This window comes from Acanthisitta chloris, unplaced genomic scaffold (genome assembly GCF_000695815.1).
Source record: "Acanthisitta chloris isolate BGI_N310 unplaced genomic scaffold, ASM69581v1 scaffold1356, whole genome shotgun sequence".
Taxonomy (NCBI): domain Eukaryota; kingdom Metazoa; phylum Chordata; class Aves; order Passeriformes; family Acanthisittidae; genus Acanthisitta; species Acanthisitta chloris.
In genome coordinates this window covers 21,967-46,889 of record NW_008677417.1, presented here as the reverse complement: position 1 = coordinate 46,889, position 24,923 = coordinate 21,967, and the positions used below count along the sequence as shown (strand labels likewise).

The 24,923-nt window shown below is 46.2% G+C and overlaps 1 protein-coding gene across 1 annotated transcript in view; it reads right to left on the bottom strand.

Moving 5' to 3' along the window:
- Window positions 1-24,923, bottom strand: part of CADPS2 (Ca++-dependent secretion activator 2) — a gene marked incomplete at its 5' end in the record, with an annotated part of 168,979 nt that overhangs the window by 125,023 nt on the left and 19,033 nt on the right. The window contains 3 exons of the mRNA XM_009076477.1: window positions 6,494-6,615; window positions 8,891-9,127; window positions 13,390-13,470. Of these exons, the coding sequence (XP_009074725.1) occupies window positions 6,494-6,615; window positions 8,891-9,127; window positions 13,390-13,470 (440 nt within the window). The remainder of the gene's footprint in view (window positions 1-6,493; window positions 6,616-8,890; window positions 9,128-13,389; window positions 13,471-24,923) is intronic.

Genomic DNA, 24,923 nt, shown 5'->3' with positions numbered 1-24,923 from the left:
CACATGAGACCTTTGGGGGCAGGAGACCACCTGGGATCACCACCCACAGTCCCAGCAGAGTATTCCACAGCTGGCTGGAAAGCTGCTCCACTGCAGTGTGGCTGTTTGGGTCACACTTGGGGTAAGGGACTCCCTGTGGGGCCCTGCCTTTATTCTGGGGGAAAACTCAGCTACTTAATTTAAAGCAGAATTTTTGATCTCCTCATGGTTGCTGGAGTAGCAGCTGAGCCAGGTAAGAAACAGTCCTGCAGAGCAGCTATGGGGAAGCATCAGAAGAGGTTCAGAATTCCTAATTAAAAAGGGCATTAAATCACTTGCATGAAGACTTCCCGTAATCACACGCTTGGACCTGGGTAATAACTTTTTAGTGCAGTTTTTGCTGTGCTTAATGACTTGTCCACAGCCTCCACTTTCAGAAATGGGAACGTCACAGCATAAATCTCAGGAGCATTATGGAAATACTGTCACATACACAGAAGGGGATTTGAAGAGCAGGTCAGACTGAGCTAACAGCAGAACCCTCCAGGTGGAAAGCCATGCACAATCTCATTGGAGAACTGTCTCCTAGGCATGCTAAATAGCTGTAAGTGAAGAAATCTTGTGTCAGAGATTTGGATACTACTTTGTACCCTTCAGCCTTAGACTGAGGCGTTAAAAGCAACTGCCCTGACATTCCTGTCTGTCATTGTCACCTCTTAGCCCAGCAGCACCACAGGCTCAGAGTACCTGCACCAGTGCTTGCAGAAAGCAAAGCTGAAGATGTCTCCTGGAAGATATTTCCCCAACAGATGCTTTGGGGCAGACTGACCCTCTGCTCAGACCCTCACACCAGGGACAAGGATTGTGCCTCAGAAGCAATGGTGTCAGATGTTAGCTCGCTCAGTCACCTGCTTTAACACTTTCCTAAGGCTCCTGGAGGTTTCCTAAGGAGAAAGAGTTGCAAACATCTGCACAGCTGTGAAATGGAAATCATGCAACTGGAAAGGCAAGCCAATCGGTGTGGATAATTAAGACAGCTTATATTTAATGCTGAGGCCAATTAGAGGAAGGAGGAGGGGAATAAAAGCCAAAAAATTTTAAAAAGCAGCTATTTGCTAAAATTTCCCTTTGCTTTGTTTTTTACCCAGCATCATGAATTTTGCTCACACAGGGCTTAGCTGAGCATGCAAACCCAGATATGAATGCCTGCTTAAAACTGCATAGCCATGCAGGTCTGGGGCCTGAGCTTTGCCATGCTGTGGTATCTCTGCAACACAGCAACAGCTCTGAGCGTAGTGTGGGCTCAGGAGCATCCAGGTGATGCAGGGAAGTGTAAGGCAGCTGGTTCTCCTGCCTGTCTGTAGAGCCCTGGGGCTGTCCCAGCAGCCAGGACAGCAGTGCTGAGAGCAGTGACAAGGCTCCTGAACTGCAGATCTGCACATATCCCAAGGAGACCTACCAGGCACAGCACCAACACCTGTACTGAGGGATACACAGCATGAATTATGGGCTAAACGCTGCTCTCACTCCCATCACTATAAACCCCTTTAGTTTAATAGAGCTAAATTAGTTCTACAGCATACAGAATATTTATTTGTAATCTATACATCTCGGAAGGCCTTTTCCCATTTTACCACAGGGGAGTGTTCACGGCATCTCCCAACTCACTGTGGCAGCAAAATATTAACTATAGCAACAAAATGCTACTATCAAGCTCCTCTCTGTGCTAAGCCATTGGGCTTCACTTCAAACTCCAGGGCCTGAGGCAGGGGATTCTTGAATGAAAAGACCAGATTTTCCCCTTATGTAGACAGAGAAGGCATCCCTGCTTGCCAGCCTCCCCTCCTGCAGGGCTTCTCCCTGTGCTGCTCAGTGCACATCTCTGAAGAAGGAGAGGGTGACTGAATGGCACTGAGGAAAGATGCTACGCAGTTCCTGTCTCTCTTCATGGTCATGCAGCAGGCTCTGATGGATGTGGCACACCAATATGAAACAAAAACCCTGGCTGAGTGATAAGCTTGGAGATTTGGTGTAGGGGTCTGAACAAGGACAGCCTGTTGCAGCAGAGATAAGCAGCTGAGCTGCCAGAGCACCTTGAAACAAATCACAGAGCAGCATCAGAGTACAAAGATAAAACAGGGCACCTGTATCCTAGGGCAGTGGCTAAGGGAAAGGAGATGGAAGGGTTTAGAAGTTTACCAAAGACATTACTTTATCAAGATAATGCCCAAGTCCTTGGTCACAACAAACAACATCAGAAGTGGCACGGAGCCAGATGAGACCCATTGAGTATCCTCTCTCCAGCATGTTGCCCTACAGAATGTGCTGAAGAAAACTGTGTGAGAAAAACCCCAAGTAATGAAGAGTGGTCTTTTCTCTTCCAAAATTAACAAGCTCATCCTTGTTTCTCATTCTTTGAGCTACTGCACAATCCTTGCACTAGGACTGAAGAGGCTGCTCTGCAAGGGCAGATATATAACCTCAAAATGAAGACACTTCCAGAGTCAGAGGAGTAGCCCACACCTTTGTCCCTTCTTGGGCATGCCAAAATGCACAGACAGGGTGGCCAGATTCTTCTCCTCCCATCAGTTATTTACTGCTTTTAACCCAAATGTTTCAGCTGAGCTCAATGCAGGGATACCTGATTTTCACTACTGTGAGTCAGGGGAGAACAAGATTTATCTGTGTGCCAAAATAAGACCAGGTGAATATATAGCATTTATTCACAAGACATGTAGGACCTTGTTGTTGTTTGGGACTCTGTGTTTTCCTTTGTTCTGCTCACATCAGAGAAAAGTGATATAAGATACTGAAACCAGTGTTACAGCCCATGAGCACTGCTACAAGCACAGATAACTGTTTAAATATATCCAGCAGTCCCTTTAGAGACCACAGGACAGGGTGTTGTGACTGGATCTTTTGTGGTATGCCCAAATCCTTCAGCAACACTGTTCTCAGGCTCTGCAAACAGCAGCACTATGACCATAGCTCCTGGAAGGGCATTTTGGAGACATGCAGAGGGCAGATCTCAGGCCAGCATGCAGGGAAGGGGGGCAGTAAACGCCTCAACCATCTGCAAGAATACAGTTTCAGTGTGAAAAGCAGTAAAATCCTGCTCACATTGGGATTTGGGATATTTTGTAGAAGCATCTGTGGGTTAGGATGTAATACAAAAGCCTTTTCTTACACAACTTATTAAAAGCACTACTAATAATACACTGCAAGCTTGATCTGAAATAAACCTTGCTATTTCAGGTCTGGCTTTCTCTAGAACTATGCCATCCCATGTACCCATGCTGAGGCAGATAATCCTCACATGAAGGGATTGGGCTTAAATGTCAGGAATCTAACATGAAGCCTGAGATGAAATAGAAGGCCAGTATTTACTGCTGCCCCAAGAGCTACACTCCTCACATCAGTTCATCTGATCACTTGGTACTTGTGGCTGCTGTCCTGACTCTTTCAAGATCTGCAAACAAGATTGAAGCTCCAAAGTCATTATGATGCTTTTCAAACACTTCTTTCTCAAAAACTGCTGGTTTTGCACCAGGGAAGATTAAAGAAGAATATCCCACAGCCCTAGACCAGTGCTTTTGGAAACCCTTCCCTGACTGGGGAATTGCTTTTTCCTATTAGGGATGTGGAGCCCTGAAGAGCAGTCACTGCCACCAGTGTGCTGTGACTTGAGTGTTTTAGCTGAGGACTGGCATTTCAAGGATGCATGAGAATATAGTGAACAACTCCATGAGTTAGGTGAAAAGATGTACTACAAGGTTGAGTGGCCCTGTAACACTCTTTACCCCAGGACACAGGGCTGTCATAGAAAAGTGAAGTCTTCAAGTGAATCTTACTGTTCAAATGCAATCTTTCCCCCCTGATGCTTATGAGAAATTTAGTCTTTTGTAGCCTGTAGAGCCTCCAGACAATGGCAAAGCTGCATTTCAGTTTCAAGACTTGCAGTTTAATCCGAGAAAATGTTGCCTGTTTCCAGAATTGTGTTCACCACATCTTCTGAGCACACACACTTAACCTGCATTTTTTCAGCCTCTGAGATATAAAAGTTTTGGGATATACAGGAGGAACCTGCTTCAGTATTTACAGTTTCACAGTGCTGAGGCTCAAAATCCCTGCAGCATGCTCCTCACCCCCAGGCCAGGCACCAGTCCCTGCCAAAGTACACACATCCTGTGACACTGGGGAACAAGCTCCCCTGGAGAGCAGTCCCTCATGCCTCCCCTAAGTCGATTCCTTTATCAAGGAGTGGTTTGCTTATTATAAAGAGTACACAAGCAAACATGGTGTGACTGACCTCAGTGAGAGTGACATCAGCACCTAAAGATATGTTCCAGAAGGCTGTTTTGGCTAACCACAAATCTTTTGTCTCTAAGACAGCATAGCTCAAAAATGCACCAAAACCTTCTCTGAGCTGTTTCTATCAGTGTCCTCATCACCAGATTACCTGAGGGCCTTCAAGTCTTGTATTAAGCAACATGACAAATATATCACATCTGGTTCATTCTCTCTTTACTTATTTTCTCAAGAGGAGAATCTAAGTGCAGTAAATTGCTTTCATTGGGCTTTGGTTTCCTGTGTCTCTGCTGCTGTGCCTGGGAGGGGAAGCAAGGTAAAAGAAGCACTTCTGATGCAGAGAGGAAAAAAAGAACAAGCTTTCTGTGATGGCCTCTGGTTTCTGTAAAGGTTATCCTAGAGCCTCAGCTTGGCTGGTCTTTGGTTTTGAAATTAAAAGCCCCAGGACCCTTAAGAAATACAACTGTTAAACCTACTCCCCTTCTAAGGCATTTCCATAGGTATTTGCCCAAGTGCTGGAGCAATCCAGAAGAATTCAAGTCTGGCTCACACCTCTACAGGGAGCCAGTGCAGAGAGAGGATGGATGTGATGGACTTGCATAACTCACATCACACCGCAGCATTCAGCGTTGGCTTCATTTTCCTGAGGGCTGATGGCTTCATGCCCAGACACTGTACATTTCATTATGATAAAAAGATCCACTCAATTAAAGAGTTCACTCCTGCAGTCCTTATTTTCCAAACAATTCTTGTAGAAATGGTCCTATGTCTGGCAGCAAGAAGGCTTGTGTAAGGAAGGACAGACCCTTTGAGCAAAAGTGGGATGAGTAGACCAATCTGAACAAGTACATGCAACCCAAGAGAAATGTGCTTTTCAGTATGGATAGTAGTAATTTCCCCTAAATAGAGCCCAACTTTCTCCACTGAAGCAATAAAAATACCTAAAATAGTGACAATTTTAGGTTCTTATGGAAATTTTGTTCCAAGTGCAGCTCTCTGAAGGAGATTTTGAAGCGTTTTGAAAAGTAAGCCAGGCTGCAGCACTTTCCCTGATTGGGAATATTGTTTTTTAACCACTTACTGCAGATTCCTACTGCTCTGGTGCAGCTCAGGGCACAAGGCATCAGCAGTTCCTGTGCCTCCTCGAGAGGACAGCCACAGAGGGAAGGCAGCCTGCCCTTGGCTCTGCTCTCCCCTGAGCTATTTGCCTGCAGTGCTTGTGCACTCACATGTAACACAGCTGGGTAGTTTTGGCTTTCCTTCCACGAGCTTGGGAAGCTCCTGGCAAAATGTAGCTCAGGACTGGCCACTTGGAGGGAATAGGATATGGGAACAGAGAGGGAATAACCCAACAGCAACCCCTCCTGCACTGATCCCTACTTTTGGAGGAGGCTTCATTCCACCTTGGCAATTCTCCACTCTGAGGATGTGCACTAAGAACTTCATTTAAGTGTGAAATCTCTGCAGTGACCCAGAGGAAAACTGCCTCAAATCCATAGTGTTTCAAGCTCACTAATCCCACAAATTGGAAACCAAGTAAGCCATTCATTATTTTCTCCTTTCAAATTAACAAAGATCAATCACTACTAGCAGGTTTATAACAACACCTGGTTAAGACAAAAGAAAGCCAAGTATGGGATCAAAAGTGGGGATTTGGGAATCAGGTCAAAAAAGGACAGAAAAAGACTCTGCCCTTGAATGGGACCAGGTCAGAGCAGCCTCAGATAAAGCTTTAACTGAGTGACTTCAAGCTTTCCCCAGCTCCTCTCTCCTACCTCTGGCTGTGGCTGCCAGAGCGTGTCCCCACCAGCTGTTTTCTTTCCTGTAGGACTGCACAAACCCTGACAGTGAGGACGAGATAACATACCTACACCCAATGGCACCAGTTCAGATGGACACTCAGACAAGTACTTATCTAAGCACATGCTTAACTCCATCTCATTTAGCAAAGTCCTTACGTACAGACACAAATTTATCTCTCTATGGCCACACGAGACATAAGCCTCTCATTAACACTTCTTTTTCTCAATCAGGGCTTATGTGCCATTCTTAGCTGCAGCATGACACTCTGCATGTGCGGAAGGCCATGTTTCTCCTCTGCTTCTCAGAGTTCCCTCTGGCCTCACAGTGCAGGAGCCAGAGCTATCTGCAGCGACTCAGGAGGGCAGAGATAGGTGGAGAGTCCAAAAAGCAAAGCAAGACTTACGTTGGCTTTGAGGCTTCAGCCTGGTCAGTCTGCAGTTTCTCCCCACCTTCGACTTCCATGGTGCAATACACAATACGGTTGGGAGCCAGTGACTTCAGACCCTGCACCTCCATGATGACAACCTGAAGGGCAGAAAAAGAAATATAAGAGGAGCAGTTAAAGACAATGCTTTGTCTTCTGAACCCATAGGTTCAGCCAGTGCTGGGGTCCTCCATGTGCTGCTAGATGTTCATGTTGGCAGATGGGCAAGGAGGGTGACACTGCCCAGGCTGAGCGGGGACCACAGCAGCCAGCAAGGTCTGTATGGAAACCTGAACTCCCTCTGACTGCACATGGACTTGTTGAAACCACTGGGTGCCCAGGGCTGTACCAAGCTTCAGGAGATGAGCTTCACAGACATGGTCCTGTCCCACCTAGAAGTGCCTTAAGATGTGCAATCCAGAAAAAAAAGCACACAACTACTCAGCTTGTGTCAAAAGCCTGTCTTCAAGATTAATCACAGAATGGTTTGGGGTTGACCTTTGAAGATCACCTAGTCCAACCCCCATGCTCTGGCAAGACGTCTTTCAGTAGATCAGGTTGCTCAGAGCCCTGCCCAATCTGACCTTGAACAATTTCCAAGGATGGAGCATCTATGTCCCAGTTGTTCCCTTTTCCAGTGTCTTAGCACCTGCATCATAAACATTTTTTCCTTATATTCAACCTAGATCTGTCCTCTTAGTTTAAAGCTGTTGTCCCTTGTCCTGTCAACCTATGGTCCCAGTAAAAAAATATTTCTCTATCTTTCTTAAAAAGGATCTTTCTTATTAAGACATCACCATCTGAGTTTCTTGCAGGTAATTACCCTTTTTTTTTTTAAAGGTGATTAATCCCATTAACTACATATCTTAAACATTTCTACAAGAAGCACTGTGGGAGTTTCTGTTCATGTTTTATTACAGCTACCTATTAAGTATATACACAGGGGTTTAAAACAGCTCTGCTCAGGTCTTCTGATCTGGCTTGAGCTGAGGATCTCCTCCCTGGCACACAGAGCTCCACAAACCCTCTAATGAGTGCACATTTTCAGTAAAAGCTCTCATGCAGCAAGAGTTTCAAGCACTGAGCAGTGCCCAGACCTGCCAGCTCCTGAAGTCAGTGCTTCACTGAGCTTCTGCTTCCCACCAGATGGGGTTCAGCTGGAGCAAAGTGTTTGAGACACCCCATTGTAAGGATGAGTCCCTTTATGCACAGCTGTACCTGCTGCACAGGCTTCTGCAGCAGGGAGGTCTACTGCTTTGTGATAGTTCCCTGCTCGTCTGTATGGGAATGCTTGAAGTCAGGCTTTATCTGATGCTGCTCTTGAAGGCACCATCTCTGGGTTCACAGCCCTATTTTTAAGTAAGGCTGACCTGAATCCTGTAAAGATGGTTTCAGATATCTAGTGAGTTTAACTGAGACTGGACAACCAGTGTTGTTAAGTTTTGTTTTGGCAAGATATGTATAAGAAGAGACCCCTTACCAAGAGAAACAAACAGGAAACTACACAAAAATAGAATTTCATCATTTTTCTGCATCCTACATTTTTGACTCCAGCCTGATAGCTGTTTTGACAATGTGACATAAACCCACTCATTGACAGACAACAACAATTCTGTACGGGTGAGCTGATGGCTCCTCGAAGTAAATATGACTGCAAATAGCCCACAAATATGTTTGCACAAAACAACTGAGTTGGCTGAAAACAGCTACTGAATAACACTGTTCCAGGACTGGGGCAGCCTGTGTCGGAGGTAGCGGCAGGTCCCGCAGCACTCTGCCTTCCCCTGGGCTGCACAGACAAACTGCTCAGTGGAGTGCTGAGCAGAAAGTCAGTGTTCAACACAGAGCAAAGAGCAAGCCAGCACAGCACAGTATTTCCACACAAACTGCAAGCCAATCTGTTGGGTGCATTCAAACCCCAGCAATTTCTAACAATTCTTCAAAGAGGAAGCAATTCTTGCAGGGAAACACAGTGACACCTCTAACTGGCAGTAATTAAACATACTGACATTTATGGTGATGCATTATTGTACTGCTTTTGGGGACAATACAGGCTTAGGGTTACCGGGGTACAACTCAGTAACAAATTGCATGAAGAGGTCAGTTAATGATGCAGATTTCTGAGCCAGCAGGAAATGCCAGACAGTGTATATCACACAGTTTGTTCCAACAAGATGGTGAGACATCAGAAAGGACACAGTGTTTGATCACAGGCAAATCTTGCAGTAATCAGAGAGGAGCTGTTCCTCAGGGAGACCACAAAGTGATTTCTACTCACCTCTCTCCATCCAACTTCAGTTTGAACTGAGCAGAAGTTGGTTGCTGTGCTTTTTTGCTCCCACCAACTCTGCACACTGTTCTGTGTGTGATGCTTACCTCCAGGGAGAACGACAACACAACGTCTGACTTGGAAAGCTGGTTCTCGTTTTCTTCTCCCATGTCAATTATGGAGGTGTTGTGGCTACGTTTCAGCTTCTGCAGCTTGAACTCGGAGCCTCCTTTAGACACAGGCATGCTCTCCAAGTTTGCCATCAGGAGATTGACAGATGACTTCAGCTCCTCAATGTACATGTTCTCCATTTCTTTGGACACAAACTTGGGAAACTTGCGCTCCTTGGATTTGGAAACAAACACAACAGAATGAATGGCTGTGACAATCAGCAACAACTTGTTGCACAGGGAGAATCCCCCAGGATCATCTGCAGAGGTTTGTGAGCAGGGAACTCCCACAAACCAGATGACAAATTACATCTTCCCCCTGGGTAATGTAGAAACATTATTGTTAGCTTCCCATAGAATTACTACTTGGTACTTGTCCAACTTTCCTGTTTCTTGCATGTACTTGCATTTCATTGACTCTTCTATCTGCAAATGCAATTTTTCCTATGTATGTGTTCACAATTACAAACACTCCAGGCCAGATCTCAGCTGAACTTTGTGACTGACAGCAATTTACTAAGGATTCAAAAGATGCTGACAGTAAGGGGCATGTTTTCCTGTCTCCCAAATGTGACAGCTCTTTTTAAAACACTTCTGAGCACTTGCTCCATTGGTTTTCCAGGTGTGAAAGGAGCCCAAAGAGAAAAAATCAGCAATCTGTGGGCAGAAACATGTGGTCCCAACTGGAAGAAGAGGTAAAACACCCTTTCTACTACTTGCTAGGGCCTAACTCTCTCTCCAAAAAGACCATCTTTCACTGTGGGACCCTCCAGTGCTGCTTGTCAACAGGATATTTAAACATTCAAACCAAAGGTGACAGTGAGAGCAAAACATGATGTTCCCCAATGCATGTTCTCAGCTTTGAACTGCTGCCCATGCTCTGACTCTGTTAGGATCACTGCTCTGAGCCCTACATCTTCTGACAACTCTTCCCATGCCCTGAGTCTGCTCAGGATTCAAATGTCTCTCAGTAGGTTACGAGACACTGTGCAAGGCATGTGGCAGTGAGGCAGCATCTGCAGCAGGGGAATGTGAGGCTGACGTGCAAAGCATCTTGGTGGCAATTCACAATAACGTAAAGAGCTGTTCGCAAAATGTATGTTAGAAAAGAAAACAAGGTCGTGTTTCTTCTAGAAGAGTGTCATCAGGCTGCTGAAAAAGTACTCCACTGCACTAGTTTTTGCATCAGTCCTCAATAGCTTACCCACTACAAGCACAGCACACAGCACCACTCGCACCAAGCAGTTAAAATACAGTCATCTGTTTCCAGTCTCAATCTTGGGAAGTAATTCCCTCATGTAAATTAGACCTGGCGTAAGATAAACTACCTCATCAGTCTGCTTTATTGTCTATGCATTATATAAGTTGGAAGTCACCCCAAGGAAAAAAAAAACAAGCAACTGTTTTGTAGATTTTGAGAACTACTGCTGAAGCAATGATGTTCAGACATTATTGCTTTTTTTACCCTGCTGCCATCCATCTCTCCAGGGACTGCAATTTTGGCACTGCCCCCACAAACCTCTTCAGAAGTGCAGCAAGGACAGAGACATTTCACTGTGTGCCACCAGCAACTTCTCATGCTGAGGCTAAAAATGGGTAGTTTGAAGTGATGCATAACAATTTAAATGATGATGGAAATGCAGAGATGCAGGTGTGGTTTCCAGTGACCCATCATATTGGAGATGAAGCTAGGGGAAGTCTGGAGCAAGACACTACCAAGAGAAGCAGACAACAGCAAGAAAGGGCCTTAGTTGCCTCTGCATGTACTTGGAGCACAGAGAAGAACAGGAATGGGGACAAGCATGGAGAGAAGCAGATAAGAGACTGTGAGAAATGACCAGTCCAGCAAGCTGCAGCAGAGTGGGTCCACCCCCAGATGGACTTATTGCTCTGGTGTCATCACAAGGTCTCATTTAGTTGCCCCCACACATGCTCCTCCTTGTCCTTGAGGCCATGTGACTGGGTGGGGGAAAAGGCACTACAGGACAGCAGAGCACTTGCTACTGCAGAGAAAAATATACGTCTGCCTTGGCATCACTAAGCTCTCAGCTGTAATGCTGCTCTATTTAGCTGCTGGAAAAGTACAACACGCAGAGTGAAAAGGCGGTCCAGATTCAGCTTTAAAACATCTGCTTGAGTTCGAGCATGATACCCAGGCTGGCTGGCTCCAAGTCTGGGCTTATGTGCTTTGATGGAGCCAGTCTCAGTGGGGGACCCTGCCTAATGCTGCCCCAGAGCTGTGCTGAGCTGCACTCTCCTGGGCACATGGGAAGGCAAAAAAACTCCAGAGCTGTGTTCTGGTATCCAGAGGCAGGAAAGCTGGTGTGCACAGTGATTTGTTCAAGGTCACACAACAGGTCAGACAAGGCTTGCAGAGCCACTGGTCTTGATAGACTCCACAGCTTTTGCTGCCTCTGAAGTGCAAATGTCCTAGTGTGAATTTCTTCATTTATTAACAAGGCATTAATATGCCTCCAGCATGGAATCTCCAAGACAGCTACCTCAGGGCTGGTTTCGTGAGCGCTGTAAGCCTCCCTGTGCAGCAAATCTGTATTAAAAGCTGCAAATTGGAGATAAAATTGGAAATGCTATCCTTTCACTGAGCTGAATTGTGAACCTGCCCTCTGCTAGAGGGAAAGCAGCCTTGCCCGGAAAGGAGGATACAGAGAAGGATTCAAAAGGTCATTTGGATGCTTCCAAAAGATGATATTCATGGGTCTGAGAGAACACGGTTTCTTGTAGGCAGATGCTGGTGGGACCTGACATTCCAGAGAGAAGGCCTGCAGCAGTACCATGAAGGAGATTAAATATCAATAGCTGCCAAGTGGATCACAGGTAAGTCCCTTTTACTCTAAACCACCCTCCAAGCTGCACAGTCGTGTTTTGAAGGCTGAATTCCGCACAGGGATATGTCAGGTTAAGTTGAGGAGTTTCCCCTGACTGTCTCTCTCAGGGCCAGCAGTGTCATGGTTTGTTTTCAACATCCTTGGGGGAAGAATGGAAATGGCAAATTCTCGTTCGCAAAAAATAATTCATGAAGCTGCTGCTTCTGCTGGCTGCTACTGAATCATGCATATTGTTGTCCCACATGCCATAAAGAGAAAATGAAACACCGAAACCAAGCAATCTCATTCTGGCACCCTGGGCCTGGCCATGCATCTTGGAACTGGAGCAGCCGCACTCTGTGCAGCAGTTTACCTTTCATCACAAATAAATACTGCAGGTTTTCTTAACAACAATGAAGTGGCAAAGGGCCGAATGCTGAACAAACATCCTGCAGTCACCTTGCTGGTTTGCTGTGCCATTATTTGGCCATGTGATCCTTGGCCACCTCACTAATTTTATCAGTGAAGTGGGGAAAAGCAGAGCCTACGTCCCCAAAGACATAACAGCAGCAGCTGTTTAACAGAAGTGTTAGTGAGGAGGAAATGCACAGGCATCACCAGGATCATTGCTAGCGCCCGACCATAACTGAATGTGCCCTGGTTTTCACACCCAAGGATATCAGTGTGGTGGCAAATGCTCTGATATTACTTTTCTTAGAAAAAAAAACAATTTGAGCACAGCTCAGTGCTGGGAGAACTGCTGCTGACAGGCAGGCCCCTAGACTGAGCTTGTCTCTCTGATTAGACCTTTTTCTTTTCCTCCTAGTAATGGTTTCTTGATTATCAAGAACAGACAGATAGATCATTCCCAATGACTTCAGCCCCATTAGGGCTTTATCGGTGACTCAGAGCATCTGATTAGAGGCAAGGATAAAATCTTGGTCATACTGATGTCAACAGGATTCTCTCCATCTATGGTTCCTCGTAGGCCACGTAAATCTGCACTGTGTGAGGATGTGATTTGCTCCTAGGGAGATGGCTCCTTACAGAAGAGTCTCTAGGGATCTTAGCCATGTGATTGGTTATCAAAACTGTTGGGAGGTCTGAGTCACTGCTCCAGGCAGCAGTGATGTCCACAAAGTGCGACACTAGCCTGACTTCTCTTGTGCATAGTGTGAACCTGTTTGGGACAGCACATCTGAAGCAGCATTTACCTACAGACAGGAAACTGTGGCTCCCAGCAGTCCAGCAAACAGTACAAACCCCATTAGGGTAATTCCTGGCTCCTTTTTGTGTGCCATCACCAACCTTATCACCTAACATAGAAGTCTGACAGAGTTTGACAATATCTTCCCTACCGCTGAGGATTCGTAAGGGATTTTCCAGGAAGTTAAACTGCCCCAGCTCATCAGGACATTCCAAGAAATGCACATCACAACAGCTTCATCTGTACTTGTTGCTTTGTTTGTAGTTGAAAATCTCATAATTTTTAACTGGTAATTATTGGGAGAAGAAAACACATAAGAGAATGACAGGATCTGGGAGCTGCATCCAACTACTTATATACCTCTACTTGAAGAGCTTATTAATAACAGTAGACTTTGTTTTTACCTTGGCAATTTGCTCTGCCATTTGGAGACGTCCATCTAACTCGCGTCTGATCTGTGCTGCTTGCTCATCTGGGTTGTCCAGCTGTATAAAAACAAAAGGTAAATCAAGGTGAAAAATTAACTGATGCAGTACCTTTAACAGTCCAGTTCTTCAGGCTGACCAGCTGTACTACATTATCAATAAAGCATAGCACAAAGGGTGTGGTGATGGGCCATGTTCTGGAACAGAAGCCCCCACAAAGGACACACACCACGTTCACTATCCCAAGACAGACAGTTTTGATGCCCAGCTACCTACTAGGGCTGAGAATCCTCACCCTGAGTTCTTACATCCACTTTGCCTTGTGTGCCATGATGGTGACTATCCAAACACCTGGAAAGTGGGGTGCCCTCTGAAGACTATCACTTTGCTGGTGCTTAGGAAACCACAGCGCCCTGTGTTGGGGCAGGACCAGATCACCAAGCCAAACACACCCACCTTCTCTTCCCACCCAGAAAAAAGACAGAAGGTGGCTCAGCAGAAATGCACAGGAATTGCATTTGCTTATTTTATTTCTCTTTTCTCCCATATTGCTGCATCCCTGTGCTACCACCCAATTTGTGCCACCAGTTTTCCTGCAGACTTCAGCAGAAATTTTTTTGGGTTGAACCCTGTGGTTCAGTGTTTGGCATCTGCCTGGCTCTGAAATGTCTTCTGAGGATAAAATGTTGTTTCTGCCAGTTAAGCAAGTGATTGCAGCACACGTGGAAAAGGCACTCTTGACTGCTGAGAACTGTTTCCCATTGGCAGGACTTGGGGCAGGTCTGTTATTTTTTAGTGGGAATACAGAGGCATAAAATCACAGAACAGCAAAAAGCACATAATCAAACTGGTCCTTGAATAAGCTGAGAGCTGCTGTAATGAGGTGGCAATTTTATAGCTGCTTTTGAGATTCTAATCACTCTTTAGACTCCTTTGGGGTAATTTTGCCCATGGCACAAAGCTAGACACATGGTCAGCAGGGTGGTCACGGCACCACTCCTCCCATGATGCACAAACCCAAGCTCAGCCTGGTGCAAAACCTCATGATTTTGGTTCACCTCCTCGAGCAAACGTTAAGTCCAGGCAGGAGAGCTGGCTCCTCCATCCTAATGCTGCCTTTGTTTTCAAAGTATCAGCTCCTTCTGGCTATCAGCAAACACAACTGCCACAAGCTGCCATGGATCAGCGCTCCCACCGAATGCTACATGTAAAGGAGCTTTATTTGCTGGCTTGGGGTTGTGCTAACCACCTCCCTGGGTTTTATCCTTCTCTGGAGACAAACTGCTTGACAGAAGAAATGCTTGGCTGGTGCAGTGCAGTCTGGAAAGTTACAGCTACAGTGATGACAAAAGTTCCAATTCTCAGCCTGATGAGTGATGAGCTCATCCACTAGTGTTCCCTGCATGGGATGAAACATGGTGCTTTCCCCGTGACCCACCACTTTCCACAGCATCTCCTCATCCGTCTGCCTGCGCATCCCACACTTCCCCTCTCTCACACACACTCGTGCAGATCTACATACTGCAAATACATGTGCAGGTTTGTATTTGTGCTGATGATTTTCCAGAAAGATGACATTGACTGTGGCTGAGGTTGAGGGAAAGTGTATTTTTGATGAGCTTTTAAAAGCCTTCATTACTGATTTAGTTCAGGAAGACTACAAAGTGTCCTGATTGTGATCCAAATCCATTGAAGCTTCAGTGGTTTCATTCACACCATCTGCGCCACGTCATCTGCTGTCATCATCTTTATATTCCTGATCCCCAAACCAGTACAGAGCCATGGACCACCAGTACCTTTCAGCATCAGCTGCCCCCATTAATTTCTCCATGAACAAATGCACCTCACTACTATCCTGCACCAGTGTGCAAGCAGCTCTCAGAGCTGCTTCATTAAGGGTAGGAAATGTACAGCCCCAGATTGCCATTTCTTTGCAACTCTGGAAGAGGGGGCATTATTTGAATTCCATCTGAGCTACAGTAATTGAGGTTAATCACACACTACCCAAAATAACTCAGGGGCTAAATTTAGAAATGGAGGATGCTGCTGTGGAGGAGGGCTGGTTTTGTGGTATGATAATGAGGCAGCAAACTGCTCACACTTTGTGCACTATCTTGATTTTGCAGATGTTTTCCAGTGATGCTACAGGTGTCAAGGAGAGATCTGACTGCAAAAGATCATTTTTCTTAGGAGGCAACAAGCACCCTAGGCAGCCTCCGTGGCTGTGGTCGAGTGGGTAAGGTATTGCTTTCCAGGGCTGTGCTTCCCAAGATTAAGTACTGGTGCCAGGCCAAATAACCTGGTATTTAAAGGAAACAAAAATCTTTACAGGCTGCATTTTCAATGACTCTGCATGATGGGTCTATGGCAAAAACTCATCTTTAGGAAAGCAATCACAGTCTGTAGTAGCTAAAATAACATTTTCTTGTTATTGTCTACAGAATGATACCAATGAGGCAGTTCCTCCCTGTCCTGGCACCTTCCAGCAGATCTCTTGTGACTAAGAGTAGCAACACAACAGCTCAACCACTGTCTCCTCCTGTGCCTGGAAAAGGCTCCTGCTGCCACCAAAGCAAGCCAAGTATATTTTACACAGTCATAACACTATATAGGACCATTAAGAGAGTAATGCTGGTGCCCATAAAATATACTTTGCTTGTGAAATAAGGCAAGGGGCAAATGTGAGGCATGCCATCTAAGCAAGACCAAACACTCAAGTAAAGCGACACAGACCTTAATATCATTAAAACTCAATTTCTTAACTAGAGAATCAGCTATTTATTATCTGCCGTATGCATGCTCACTTTATATTCAAATACTTGACAGCCAAATACATAAATGATTTACAAAGTCAAAGAGAAACTGAATTAGTTTTGTTCTGCATTATGACTATGTTATGGGTGTGCTATGAATAAAACAAAGATATAAATCACAAGGTCGCCCCAGTCAATTAAATGTGAAAAGTATTATAAATTTCAGTATATATATGATTTGTCATATGCACTGGGCTTTTCTTCAGCAGTGTGCCACAAATACATGACGTACATAATTTGCAATTCTCAACTGATCATTACCCAACTGCCTGCTGGTAAATTAGATGTTTTCATATGTCTACCCGCATACGACATTAGTTCTTTCTGCCTGCCCTGCAGAGATTATCTAAGTTAGTGTAACAGTTGCTAAAGCAAAATAATAAAAATTAAAAACCATATGTAGATCAGGTTCTAACTGGAACCCAAAACTGACCAGCACTGCAGTCAGCCCATTGCTGCAGGCAATCCAGGGCAGGTGCCTGGCTTAATCCCTGGTGAGGGTATGACTGCAAGAAAAAGGCCTTGCAGAAGAGAGGGTTTTGTTACACCTAAACTGTTAATAAGGAATAATTTTTAGTGGGCCTTGGTAAATGAAAGAAACAGGTTTAAAATGTTCATCATGAGAGTTTGACAGTTTTGATTGCCAGTAAGACCCAGCTGCTGGCCTGCAGGAGAAACTCTGCTTCCATCCCCCTGAAACAAAATCACTGAGTGAATTTTCCTCCTCTTACCCCAAAAGATGGGAAATAATCCCTCTACCCCTTTGAAGGGCAGAAGCAGATGCAAACCAACCAACCTAATTAGGTCAGATCTTCAACAAGATGCACAGGCACCTACCAAACCCACGTCTGAACCGTTTGGCTGCTGTGTAGGAGATCTCCCACGTATCACTCAGCCTGAGCCATACAGATTTTATAGCCAGGAGCTCAGGCTCACTTCCACTCATCCCAGGAAATGCCGAAGGCAGCGCAAGGACACGAACAGTGTTACGGGGCTTTAAACCCCCATGTTTTTGGCATCAAAGTGTGATATCTTTAAAGCTCCAGCTTTGCTTTATCACAGCTTAAAGCCAAACCATTTACAATCGCAGCCCTGGCTCCAAATGAGATGCTCGAGCAGTGCAGGCTGCCCTCCTTTTTCCTTCCTTGTTATGCCCAAAGCAGCTTTGCTTGGATTCACACTCCAGACCAACCAACATGCCTGGGTACTGAGCAGGGCACAGTCCTCATGCCATCAGCTGCAGCAAGAGGGCTGCAGCCAGGGCCAACCCACCCAGCCTGGGCACGATGCTGGTGGCACAAGTGACACACTGTGCTCAGCACTCAGCAGGTTGGTAGGAGCACAGTGGATACATCAGCCACCAAACATGGATTGATGAGGCACACTCCCAACAGGCACAGGTGAGTGAAACACGACATAGGAGCTATCCCCACGCTCTGAGCTCAGCACTGCTGGAAATAACGTTGTTGTAAGCTACAAGCGTTTATAATGAAATAACATTGTTGTAAGCTACGAGGATTTATAATGACAGGATGCAACGTACAGATACAGCCTTCAATGTCTGGCATTTATGCTGTGGACATGACAGGTATTGTCGGTATAATTGCCATCAGCCCCAGCCAGAAACCACTGGGACCATTTAACAATTTAATCCCTCTCTGCCAGTCACTGCTAATGCTGATCACTGCTTCCCAGCAAAGGCAGCAAGTGTCACAACATCCCTGTTCCTGAAGCATAACTGGGACCTGTCTGAAAGCATCTCTGCTCCCTTGAGAAAGGTTACAATGTGGAGGTGAATCCAGTACCTTGTGCTCCTGCAGAGGACCAGCCATTTGCAATAGGATTCTGGAAAAAAACACTTTAAAGGGCAATGCAAATGCTGAGCTGCAGCAACATGCTTTGTGCTGCAATGGGAATGGGAACACACCTGGCTCTTCACCATCTGGAAATGAAAGCATTTAGTCCAGGTCTCCATGAAACCCTCAGCTACAGCCTGTGCTGGTCTTTCCCCACAGCAGCATCAGCACCAAGGAATGGGCAATCCCTCCTTGACTGCCTTGGCTGGGGACACTCTCAGCCATCCTCAACACTAATTTTCTCCATCCCTGTGTCCAGCACACCACCATGCAGATGGTGGGTCTGAAAGTTCCACTTGGTGAATAACTTTCCCTGGGTGGAGGACAAGGACAAAAGCTGTGATCCACTCCTGTCCTTCCTAAGCCTGGTTTAAGTCCTCCCAAAATAATTAATGCAGCCAAATGCATGTGTCATGTATGGTTATAGGTGCCAAAAGCCTCAAAGGGAAAGTTTCAAGGCACTCATCCTTTGACATGCTGGGAGCTCTGTAGCTCAGCAAATGGTTGATTAAGTATTTCAAAGCAAACATGCTCATGTGAAGGCTGAACAAGATCACAATATGGGTGACAATTTTGCAGCTTTGATGTAGGGCTTTAGAAGAGATCTTTGTCTCATAAAAGGTGGTTTCACTTTGTGATGCACAGTGTGAGAAAACACTGAAAAATTCATAAGCCTCATCAATTAATAATTAATCTGTCAGTCCAGGAGTACTCACAACTTCTGGCATCAGCATCATGGAGTGCTCCAGCTGAAAGAAACATGTGGCCACCAAAGTGTCTCATTGTAGGGAAGCTCTCAGTTTCTTATCACAAAACCACTGTTCTAGGAGATAAAGTACCATGAGACAGAACAGAGTGGCACCATGTGGCACACAGCTTCCCAAGCCACATTCCATGCCAATGTCATGGACTGCTCTGTAGCATCCTTTTCCCACCAATGGTAAATATTCCTCTCTATGAGCAGCAAAGGGCAGTGAGAGGGCAGCAGTCCAGCACTTGAGGCCCCAACCTCTGTCTATGTCTCTGAAGGAGAAAGTGGAGGAGGATCTGAACATTCCCTCTTCAACTGCAGGTTCCACTCCCTTTTAAACTAGGAGTGTGAACAATGCTAAGCTGCCTCAGAAGGCTAAGTCAATAATGTCCTGGGCAACATGTTAATCCTCTGAGCAGCAAACTGCAACCCACAGACCACTGGCTGCCTTGGAATCTGAAATGGGAATGGGGACAAGGAAGCAAGGACAGCTTCCTCATGTTATGTATCGCCCCGCACCAGCAAAACCGGCAGCATCAGCACTGCCTGACCATGGATTCAGCACTTGCCACTCATGAGGTTTTAGTGAGGATTTTGGAAGAACTGGAACATGTCCTCTCCACCAGCTCTTAGGATTGCAATGCTGTATGATCCCCACATGTTCCAGAGGTCTGCTCTCCCAAGTGCCACTGCAAAATAGGGATGCTTAAGGCTACCTCTCGTCCGGCCAGTCAGACCCTCCCAAATCAGTCTTTTAGGTTCAGAATCATGCAAATATTTCTAGCACAATGTAAAACTCTCCTTAATTCAAGGAATTATAATCTGTGCCAATTACCTCACCAAAATTTTCTTTTCCCCTCCTGTCAGCCCCAGCTCCTCACACAGCTCTAGGGCTCCAGCACCACAAAAGGTGATAAATCCCCTCTCCTGGAAGGAGCCCATACCATTTTGCCCAAGTGTAGGTAAAATGGGCCATGCTGAAGGAATTCAGTTGCTCCCAACTGCAGCTGCACACTGGTGGTTGTTTGCTGTGGATGGGTGCCTGCTCCTGCTATCCCAGCAAGCTCTTGGGTTACCTAATGAACGACTGCTGCCATGAGAGAGGTCTCAGGGGACCCAGGGAGGGGTGATTTAAAACAGCAGAAAATACCTGGATAATTCAGTAAGGGCTGATGCTTCTCTCTTAAAGAGAAATCTTATTTCATGGTTCACAAACTTTAGGGTTGCACTAGACTCGGTGAAAATATTCCCTGGGATGTACAGCAGCCTCTCCTCCCATCAGTGTGAATCTTGTAATGCTGCAATAAATCTCTGTGCCTCAGCAGCTGCCTGGCTGTGCAGGCTCTCACCATCACATCTGCCTGCAGATGCTAGGACTGTGCCTGCTTTGCCAGGAAAGGTCAAGAGATCCACCCTTGAATTCACCACAGACTAAGCACTGCCTCTTGGATAGCTGTTTATCCCATGAGCTGAGCTGATTTCCAGCATGTTTCAGAGCAGCACTGGTGGCACGTGCAGGGAGAGGTTTTCTCATGCCCTTCTTTCTGCTGGCAGCAGCACCTATGGGTACCTGCTGCTCATCTGCAGAGCACTGATGGATCAACCAGCATGTGCTGGTGCTGCGGCAAGGGCAGGCAGGTGCTAGGCATGGATCCTGTGCAGGAAAAGAGGACGTCTCCCTGTATCATCTCAGTTACTGACCTGCCTACCACCATACCTCTCTGCAGCTTTGTGAGGCTGTGCTGCAGGGCTGAGGAAAGCTGAGACAAGCAAACCCAGCATGCAGCTTTCCAGCAGGTTGTGCAAAGATACCTCCAGATTTATGTGCAATGATAAATCAAAGTAAATGAAAAACCAGATTCAGCAAAACGGGAAGGGGAAGAAAAAGCACTGCCTGCCTTTGCAAATGTTTTGCAAGCTGTTAAGACAAGAGATGGCAGAGCACATCCACACCAAATGCATGTCCTTCCCATCTGTGGCCACAGAACTTTTGAACCCTACAAAGTCCTCTGCCAGATCATTCGTGCGAGGTGTACGACGCTGAAAGAGATTAAAAACTAAAGCTGTCCAGAGGCTCTGATCTCTGAGCAAGGCTTAATACCCTCTTCTTATGGCATTGCATAAGGATGCTTGAAGGCATGCAGGCAGCATACACTGAGCCATGGCACCACGAAAGAAACTGGAGCATTGGCTGGTTGATGCTGCATGAGGTAGATCACTACACGTAGTTTACTTGTGTTTCTTTATATCTTATCATAGGATGAATTTCACATCAGTAAATGGGAAGAGAATCACCTGAATTTCCTAAACACGGCAATAAACTGCTATTGAGTTGCAAGTAAGTTTTACTGCTAGGATTAGCTGCAATTAATTTATCCCAATAACTGTGGAAGAATGATCTACATATCCTCAAATCTTCATCTTTGATTAAAAGCTTAATGGTAGATAAACTTGTCATGTAATTCAAAATGGGCTTTGGCTTTTGAAGCAAAAGCAAGTTGCATGTGTACCTAGTCCAGCAAAGATGCAGTACCTTGACACTCAGCGTGATTAAAGATGATGGAATAAGATATGGGAACATCTCCAATGGTGTCTAAGCAATAATAGTTTTCCTAAAGAAAGCTCTTGGCAAAGAATTGACAAAGCAGAGATTGGCCATGAAGAGCAAGGTTTTGGTTCCCTTATATACCAAATAACTGGGTATCAGCAGAAAACAGAGAGAGGGAACACAGAGGGAAGGCTACGGCTCCCACTTTTTCAAGGACTAAGATAGCAAAAATTATAGTGCTGGTACTTGTGAAGTTTAGATTTATCACAGTCAGAGACCTAAAGAGAATGTTCTCCTGAGCAGGCTGATGTCTTTCACACTGGTTTGACAACAGCAAACTTTCCCATGAGGTCAGGGAGAAAGCAGTTAGGAGAATTAAGCCTCTAGGCAGCAAATCCTCAGCATACAAAGAGGTTGCTACATGTTCTCAGTGGATGGCATCCTAAGAGAGCTGAAGTTGATGGGCTCACCCGTGGCTAGGACCACACTGCTCCAGAAATCTCTGTATAGGTCACCATCAGATTCCCTTCCTACAGCAATGGAAAGCTGGAAGCTTTCATGGCAGACCTGGCTATTTCAGTCCCTCTGGCTTGTACCTAACATGCTGCTCACTAATTGGTATCAGTTCATCAAAATCCAGAGCAGAAACATCACATCTATAAGTCCTTTTGATCAATACATAACAACAATTAATGAGCAATAAGTAATCACTATTATTATGCTAAATTATTACATTTTGCTAATGAAAAGTTCAATTCCTCACTTTTCTTAGAGCAGTACAGTGACAGCTGTGCTCTGAGCCATTCAAAGGCTTCAGAGAAGTTTACCTCAGGGGAATCTCCTGGTTTTGAACAGAAACAATACTCTTACCCATACCAATCCTATCTAATCTGTCATTGTATTTCAGAAAAGCTACTTCTTTTTTAAATAATTAGCATTCAACAACATGAAAAAAACCACAGGAGGAATATAGATTGGAACTCTAGCTTCACTGATTAGGAAAATCCTCCACCTCTTTTACTGCCTGATCCCCTCCAACAGGACCTATTCTGCCTCTGAAGAACCAGTGGCACAAAATGGATGTATGGTATCTCTGAGAAGGGCCACGTGGAGCTGTGAGCTGTCATGTGGGATCTAACCCCGTATAATACTCTTGTGAGATGCTCTGGCACCTGCATTAAGGATCAAGGATGTGAGAAGAATTGAAGCAGACACAGAAAAGCAGCAAAAGGCATAGCCATGAAGAAACAAACACAGGGAGCAAAAATGTGGTGCTTTTAAAAGCAGTGAGTCCGTAAGATGAGAGGAGGAGAAGGAATACAGCACAAGGTACCATGTAGGGGGAGAGCTTAGCAGATGGGGCAAGTCCTCCCATGGGGTGCTCTGTTCTCATCACCTTACTGCAGAGGACAGTCATCCCAGCTAGCCATCTATGCAATATAGAAAATGCTGTTATGTGTCCATATTAAATGTATGATAAATAACTGATGTGTACAGATACTATAACAATTACGTAAGAAGATGCTTCAGCCTGGCAGCAGCAGCTCCTGCAACGTGGCTGGACAGTCCAGCTCCCTCTGCCTGGAGCACAGCACTGCTGCTCCAAGGCCTGTGCTGGCTTTACTCTAAACAGCTCAAACCATGGCAGTTGTGAAGCTGGGTCACAGGGTACTGCACCACCCCACCCTGAACCTGGGCTCAATGTGTGCCTGGCTGGCCCGACATGCCTCTCACCCCGAGTGACATGTGACAACGCTCACAGGCTCCAGCTAGACCTGCCACAGTCACCCAGCCCTGGCAGTACAGGCACTGCCTGGGGCTGAGGTACACACTGAAGGACAGGGCACTGCTCCCTGGGGAGATACACCCCAGCAGCAATCACCCACCGAGATCCAGAGGGTGCTTTGTGCTTCCCTCCTCTCCTGATGCTGCAGGCAGCCCCCCCATCCCCACAGCAGGGATTTTAAGCACTGATGGATTTGCCTGTGAGACAAGGCTCCCAGGCAGCTCTGCAGAACAGACTCATGGTAGACACGGCTGGGGACCTGCCCTTGGAGCTGCTGGGGAGGTTCCTCTGCCTCTGTGCCCCAGGGACCCTCACTCAGCACATCCGTGAGTGGAGAAGCCACAGACACAAAGCTGAGCTGTTCGGTCTCTTACCCTTCACTACATAAATCCTGCAGGAGACCCATCAAGACAAATATCCGTATCTGCTGGGCATGGACCGCATGCAGCCCTGCCTGGGTAGGGGAGGATGGGCATTGAGCATCCCCCTGTGAGAACAGGGATGAGCTTTCGGGGCCTTGGGATTCAAAGACCCTGAAAATGGTATGGTTTAAAATTCTTCCTAGGCTTAGAGCCATCACCTTCCACATCTCATATCGACGTTCAGAGCAGGCAACAGGAACACAGCAATAACAAACACATGCAGTGTCAGGAGTGTCCAGCCTTCACCATGTCAGCATGCTGCGGACAATAAACACTTCCTTTTCTTCTTGTCAGGCAGCCAAATGAATCCTAATGGTTTTCCTGACCATAACACACAGACAGCACTGGCTACAGACCGCGATTCCTGACACATCAGCTGTGAAGGCAACAGCCTTCAGATAAGAGAGCATCAAGGCTTCGGGGGCTCCTGCCAGACCTGGTGTGCAGCACTGAGAACAATTTGTTTCTTTCCAGAACGTGTATCGCATGTAATAGAAAATATTAACTCACGTTACAAATATTTATAAAAAGTTCAGACATAATTAAGCGATTTGCAATTGAAAATTAACAACCTAAAAATTCACCCGTGTAGACAGACAGCATTAAATATAACTGCAGTTAATGTGAGCTGATTTAAATAGAGCTAATACAGCAGCAACAGAAAAAGGCAGTCAATCACATTCCCTGTCATTAACAGACTTCTCCATGTGGAATATTATTGTGTGAAGCTTTCAAGCTGCTCTGCTGTCCCGGTGTGTGCCGGAGAGCTGCTTGCCTACAGACTGCTCTGGTCAGAGCAGAGGGATGAGGTGTCCATCTGTCCACCACCACCCACGTGTCCGTCTGCCACCACGGCCCTGCTGGGGCTGCCCCACACCCCCCAGCCCCGGCCAGACACCACCACGAGATGGCGAATGGAGCCAGCTTGCTGTGCAGCATTTTGGAGCGCTGCCTGCCACCCCACGCAGCTCACTCCCAGGCGCTCTGCAGAGGCAGTGTGTGACATGGACCCCAACATCCTACGCATGGAGGGACCGAGGCAGAAAATAGACTGGTGTCACCCTGAGGGGCTCACGCCGTGTTCGTGACAGCCTGAACACCAGGTTTGCCCCAGATGGAGCCAGCTTGCTGTGCAGCATTTTGGAGCGCTGCCTGCCACCCCACGCAGCTCACTCCCAGGCGCTCTGCAGAGGCAGTGTGTGACATGGACCCCAACATCCTACGCATGGAGGGACCGAGGCAGAAAATAGACTGGTGTCACCCTGAGGGGCTCACGCCGTGTTCGTGACAGCCTGAACACCAGGTTTGCCCCAGTTCCCCTCCAGGCCCACTGCCTC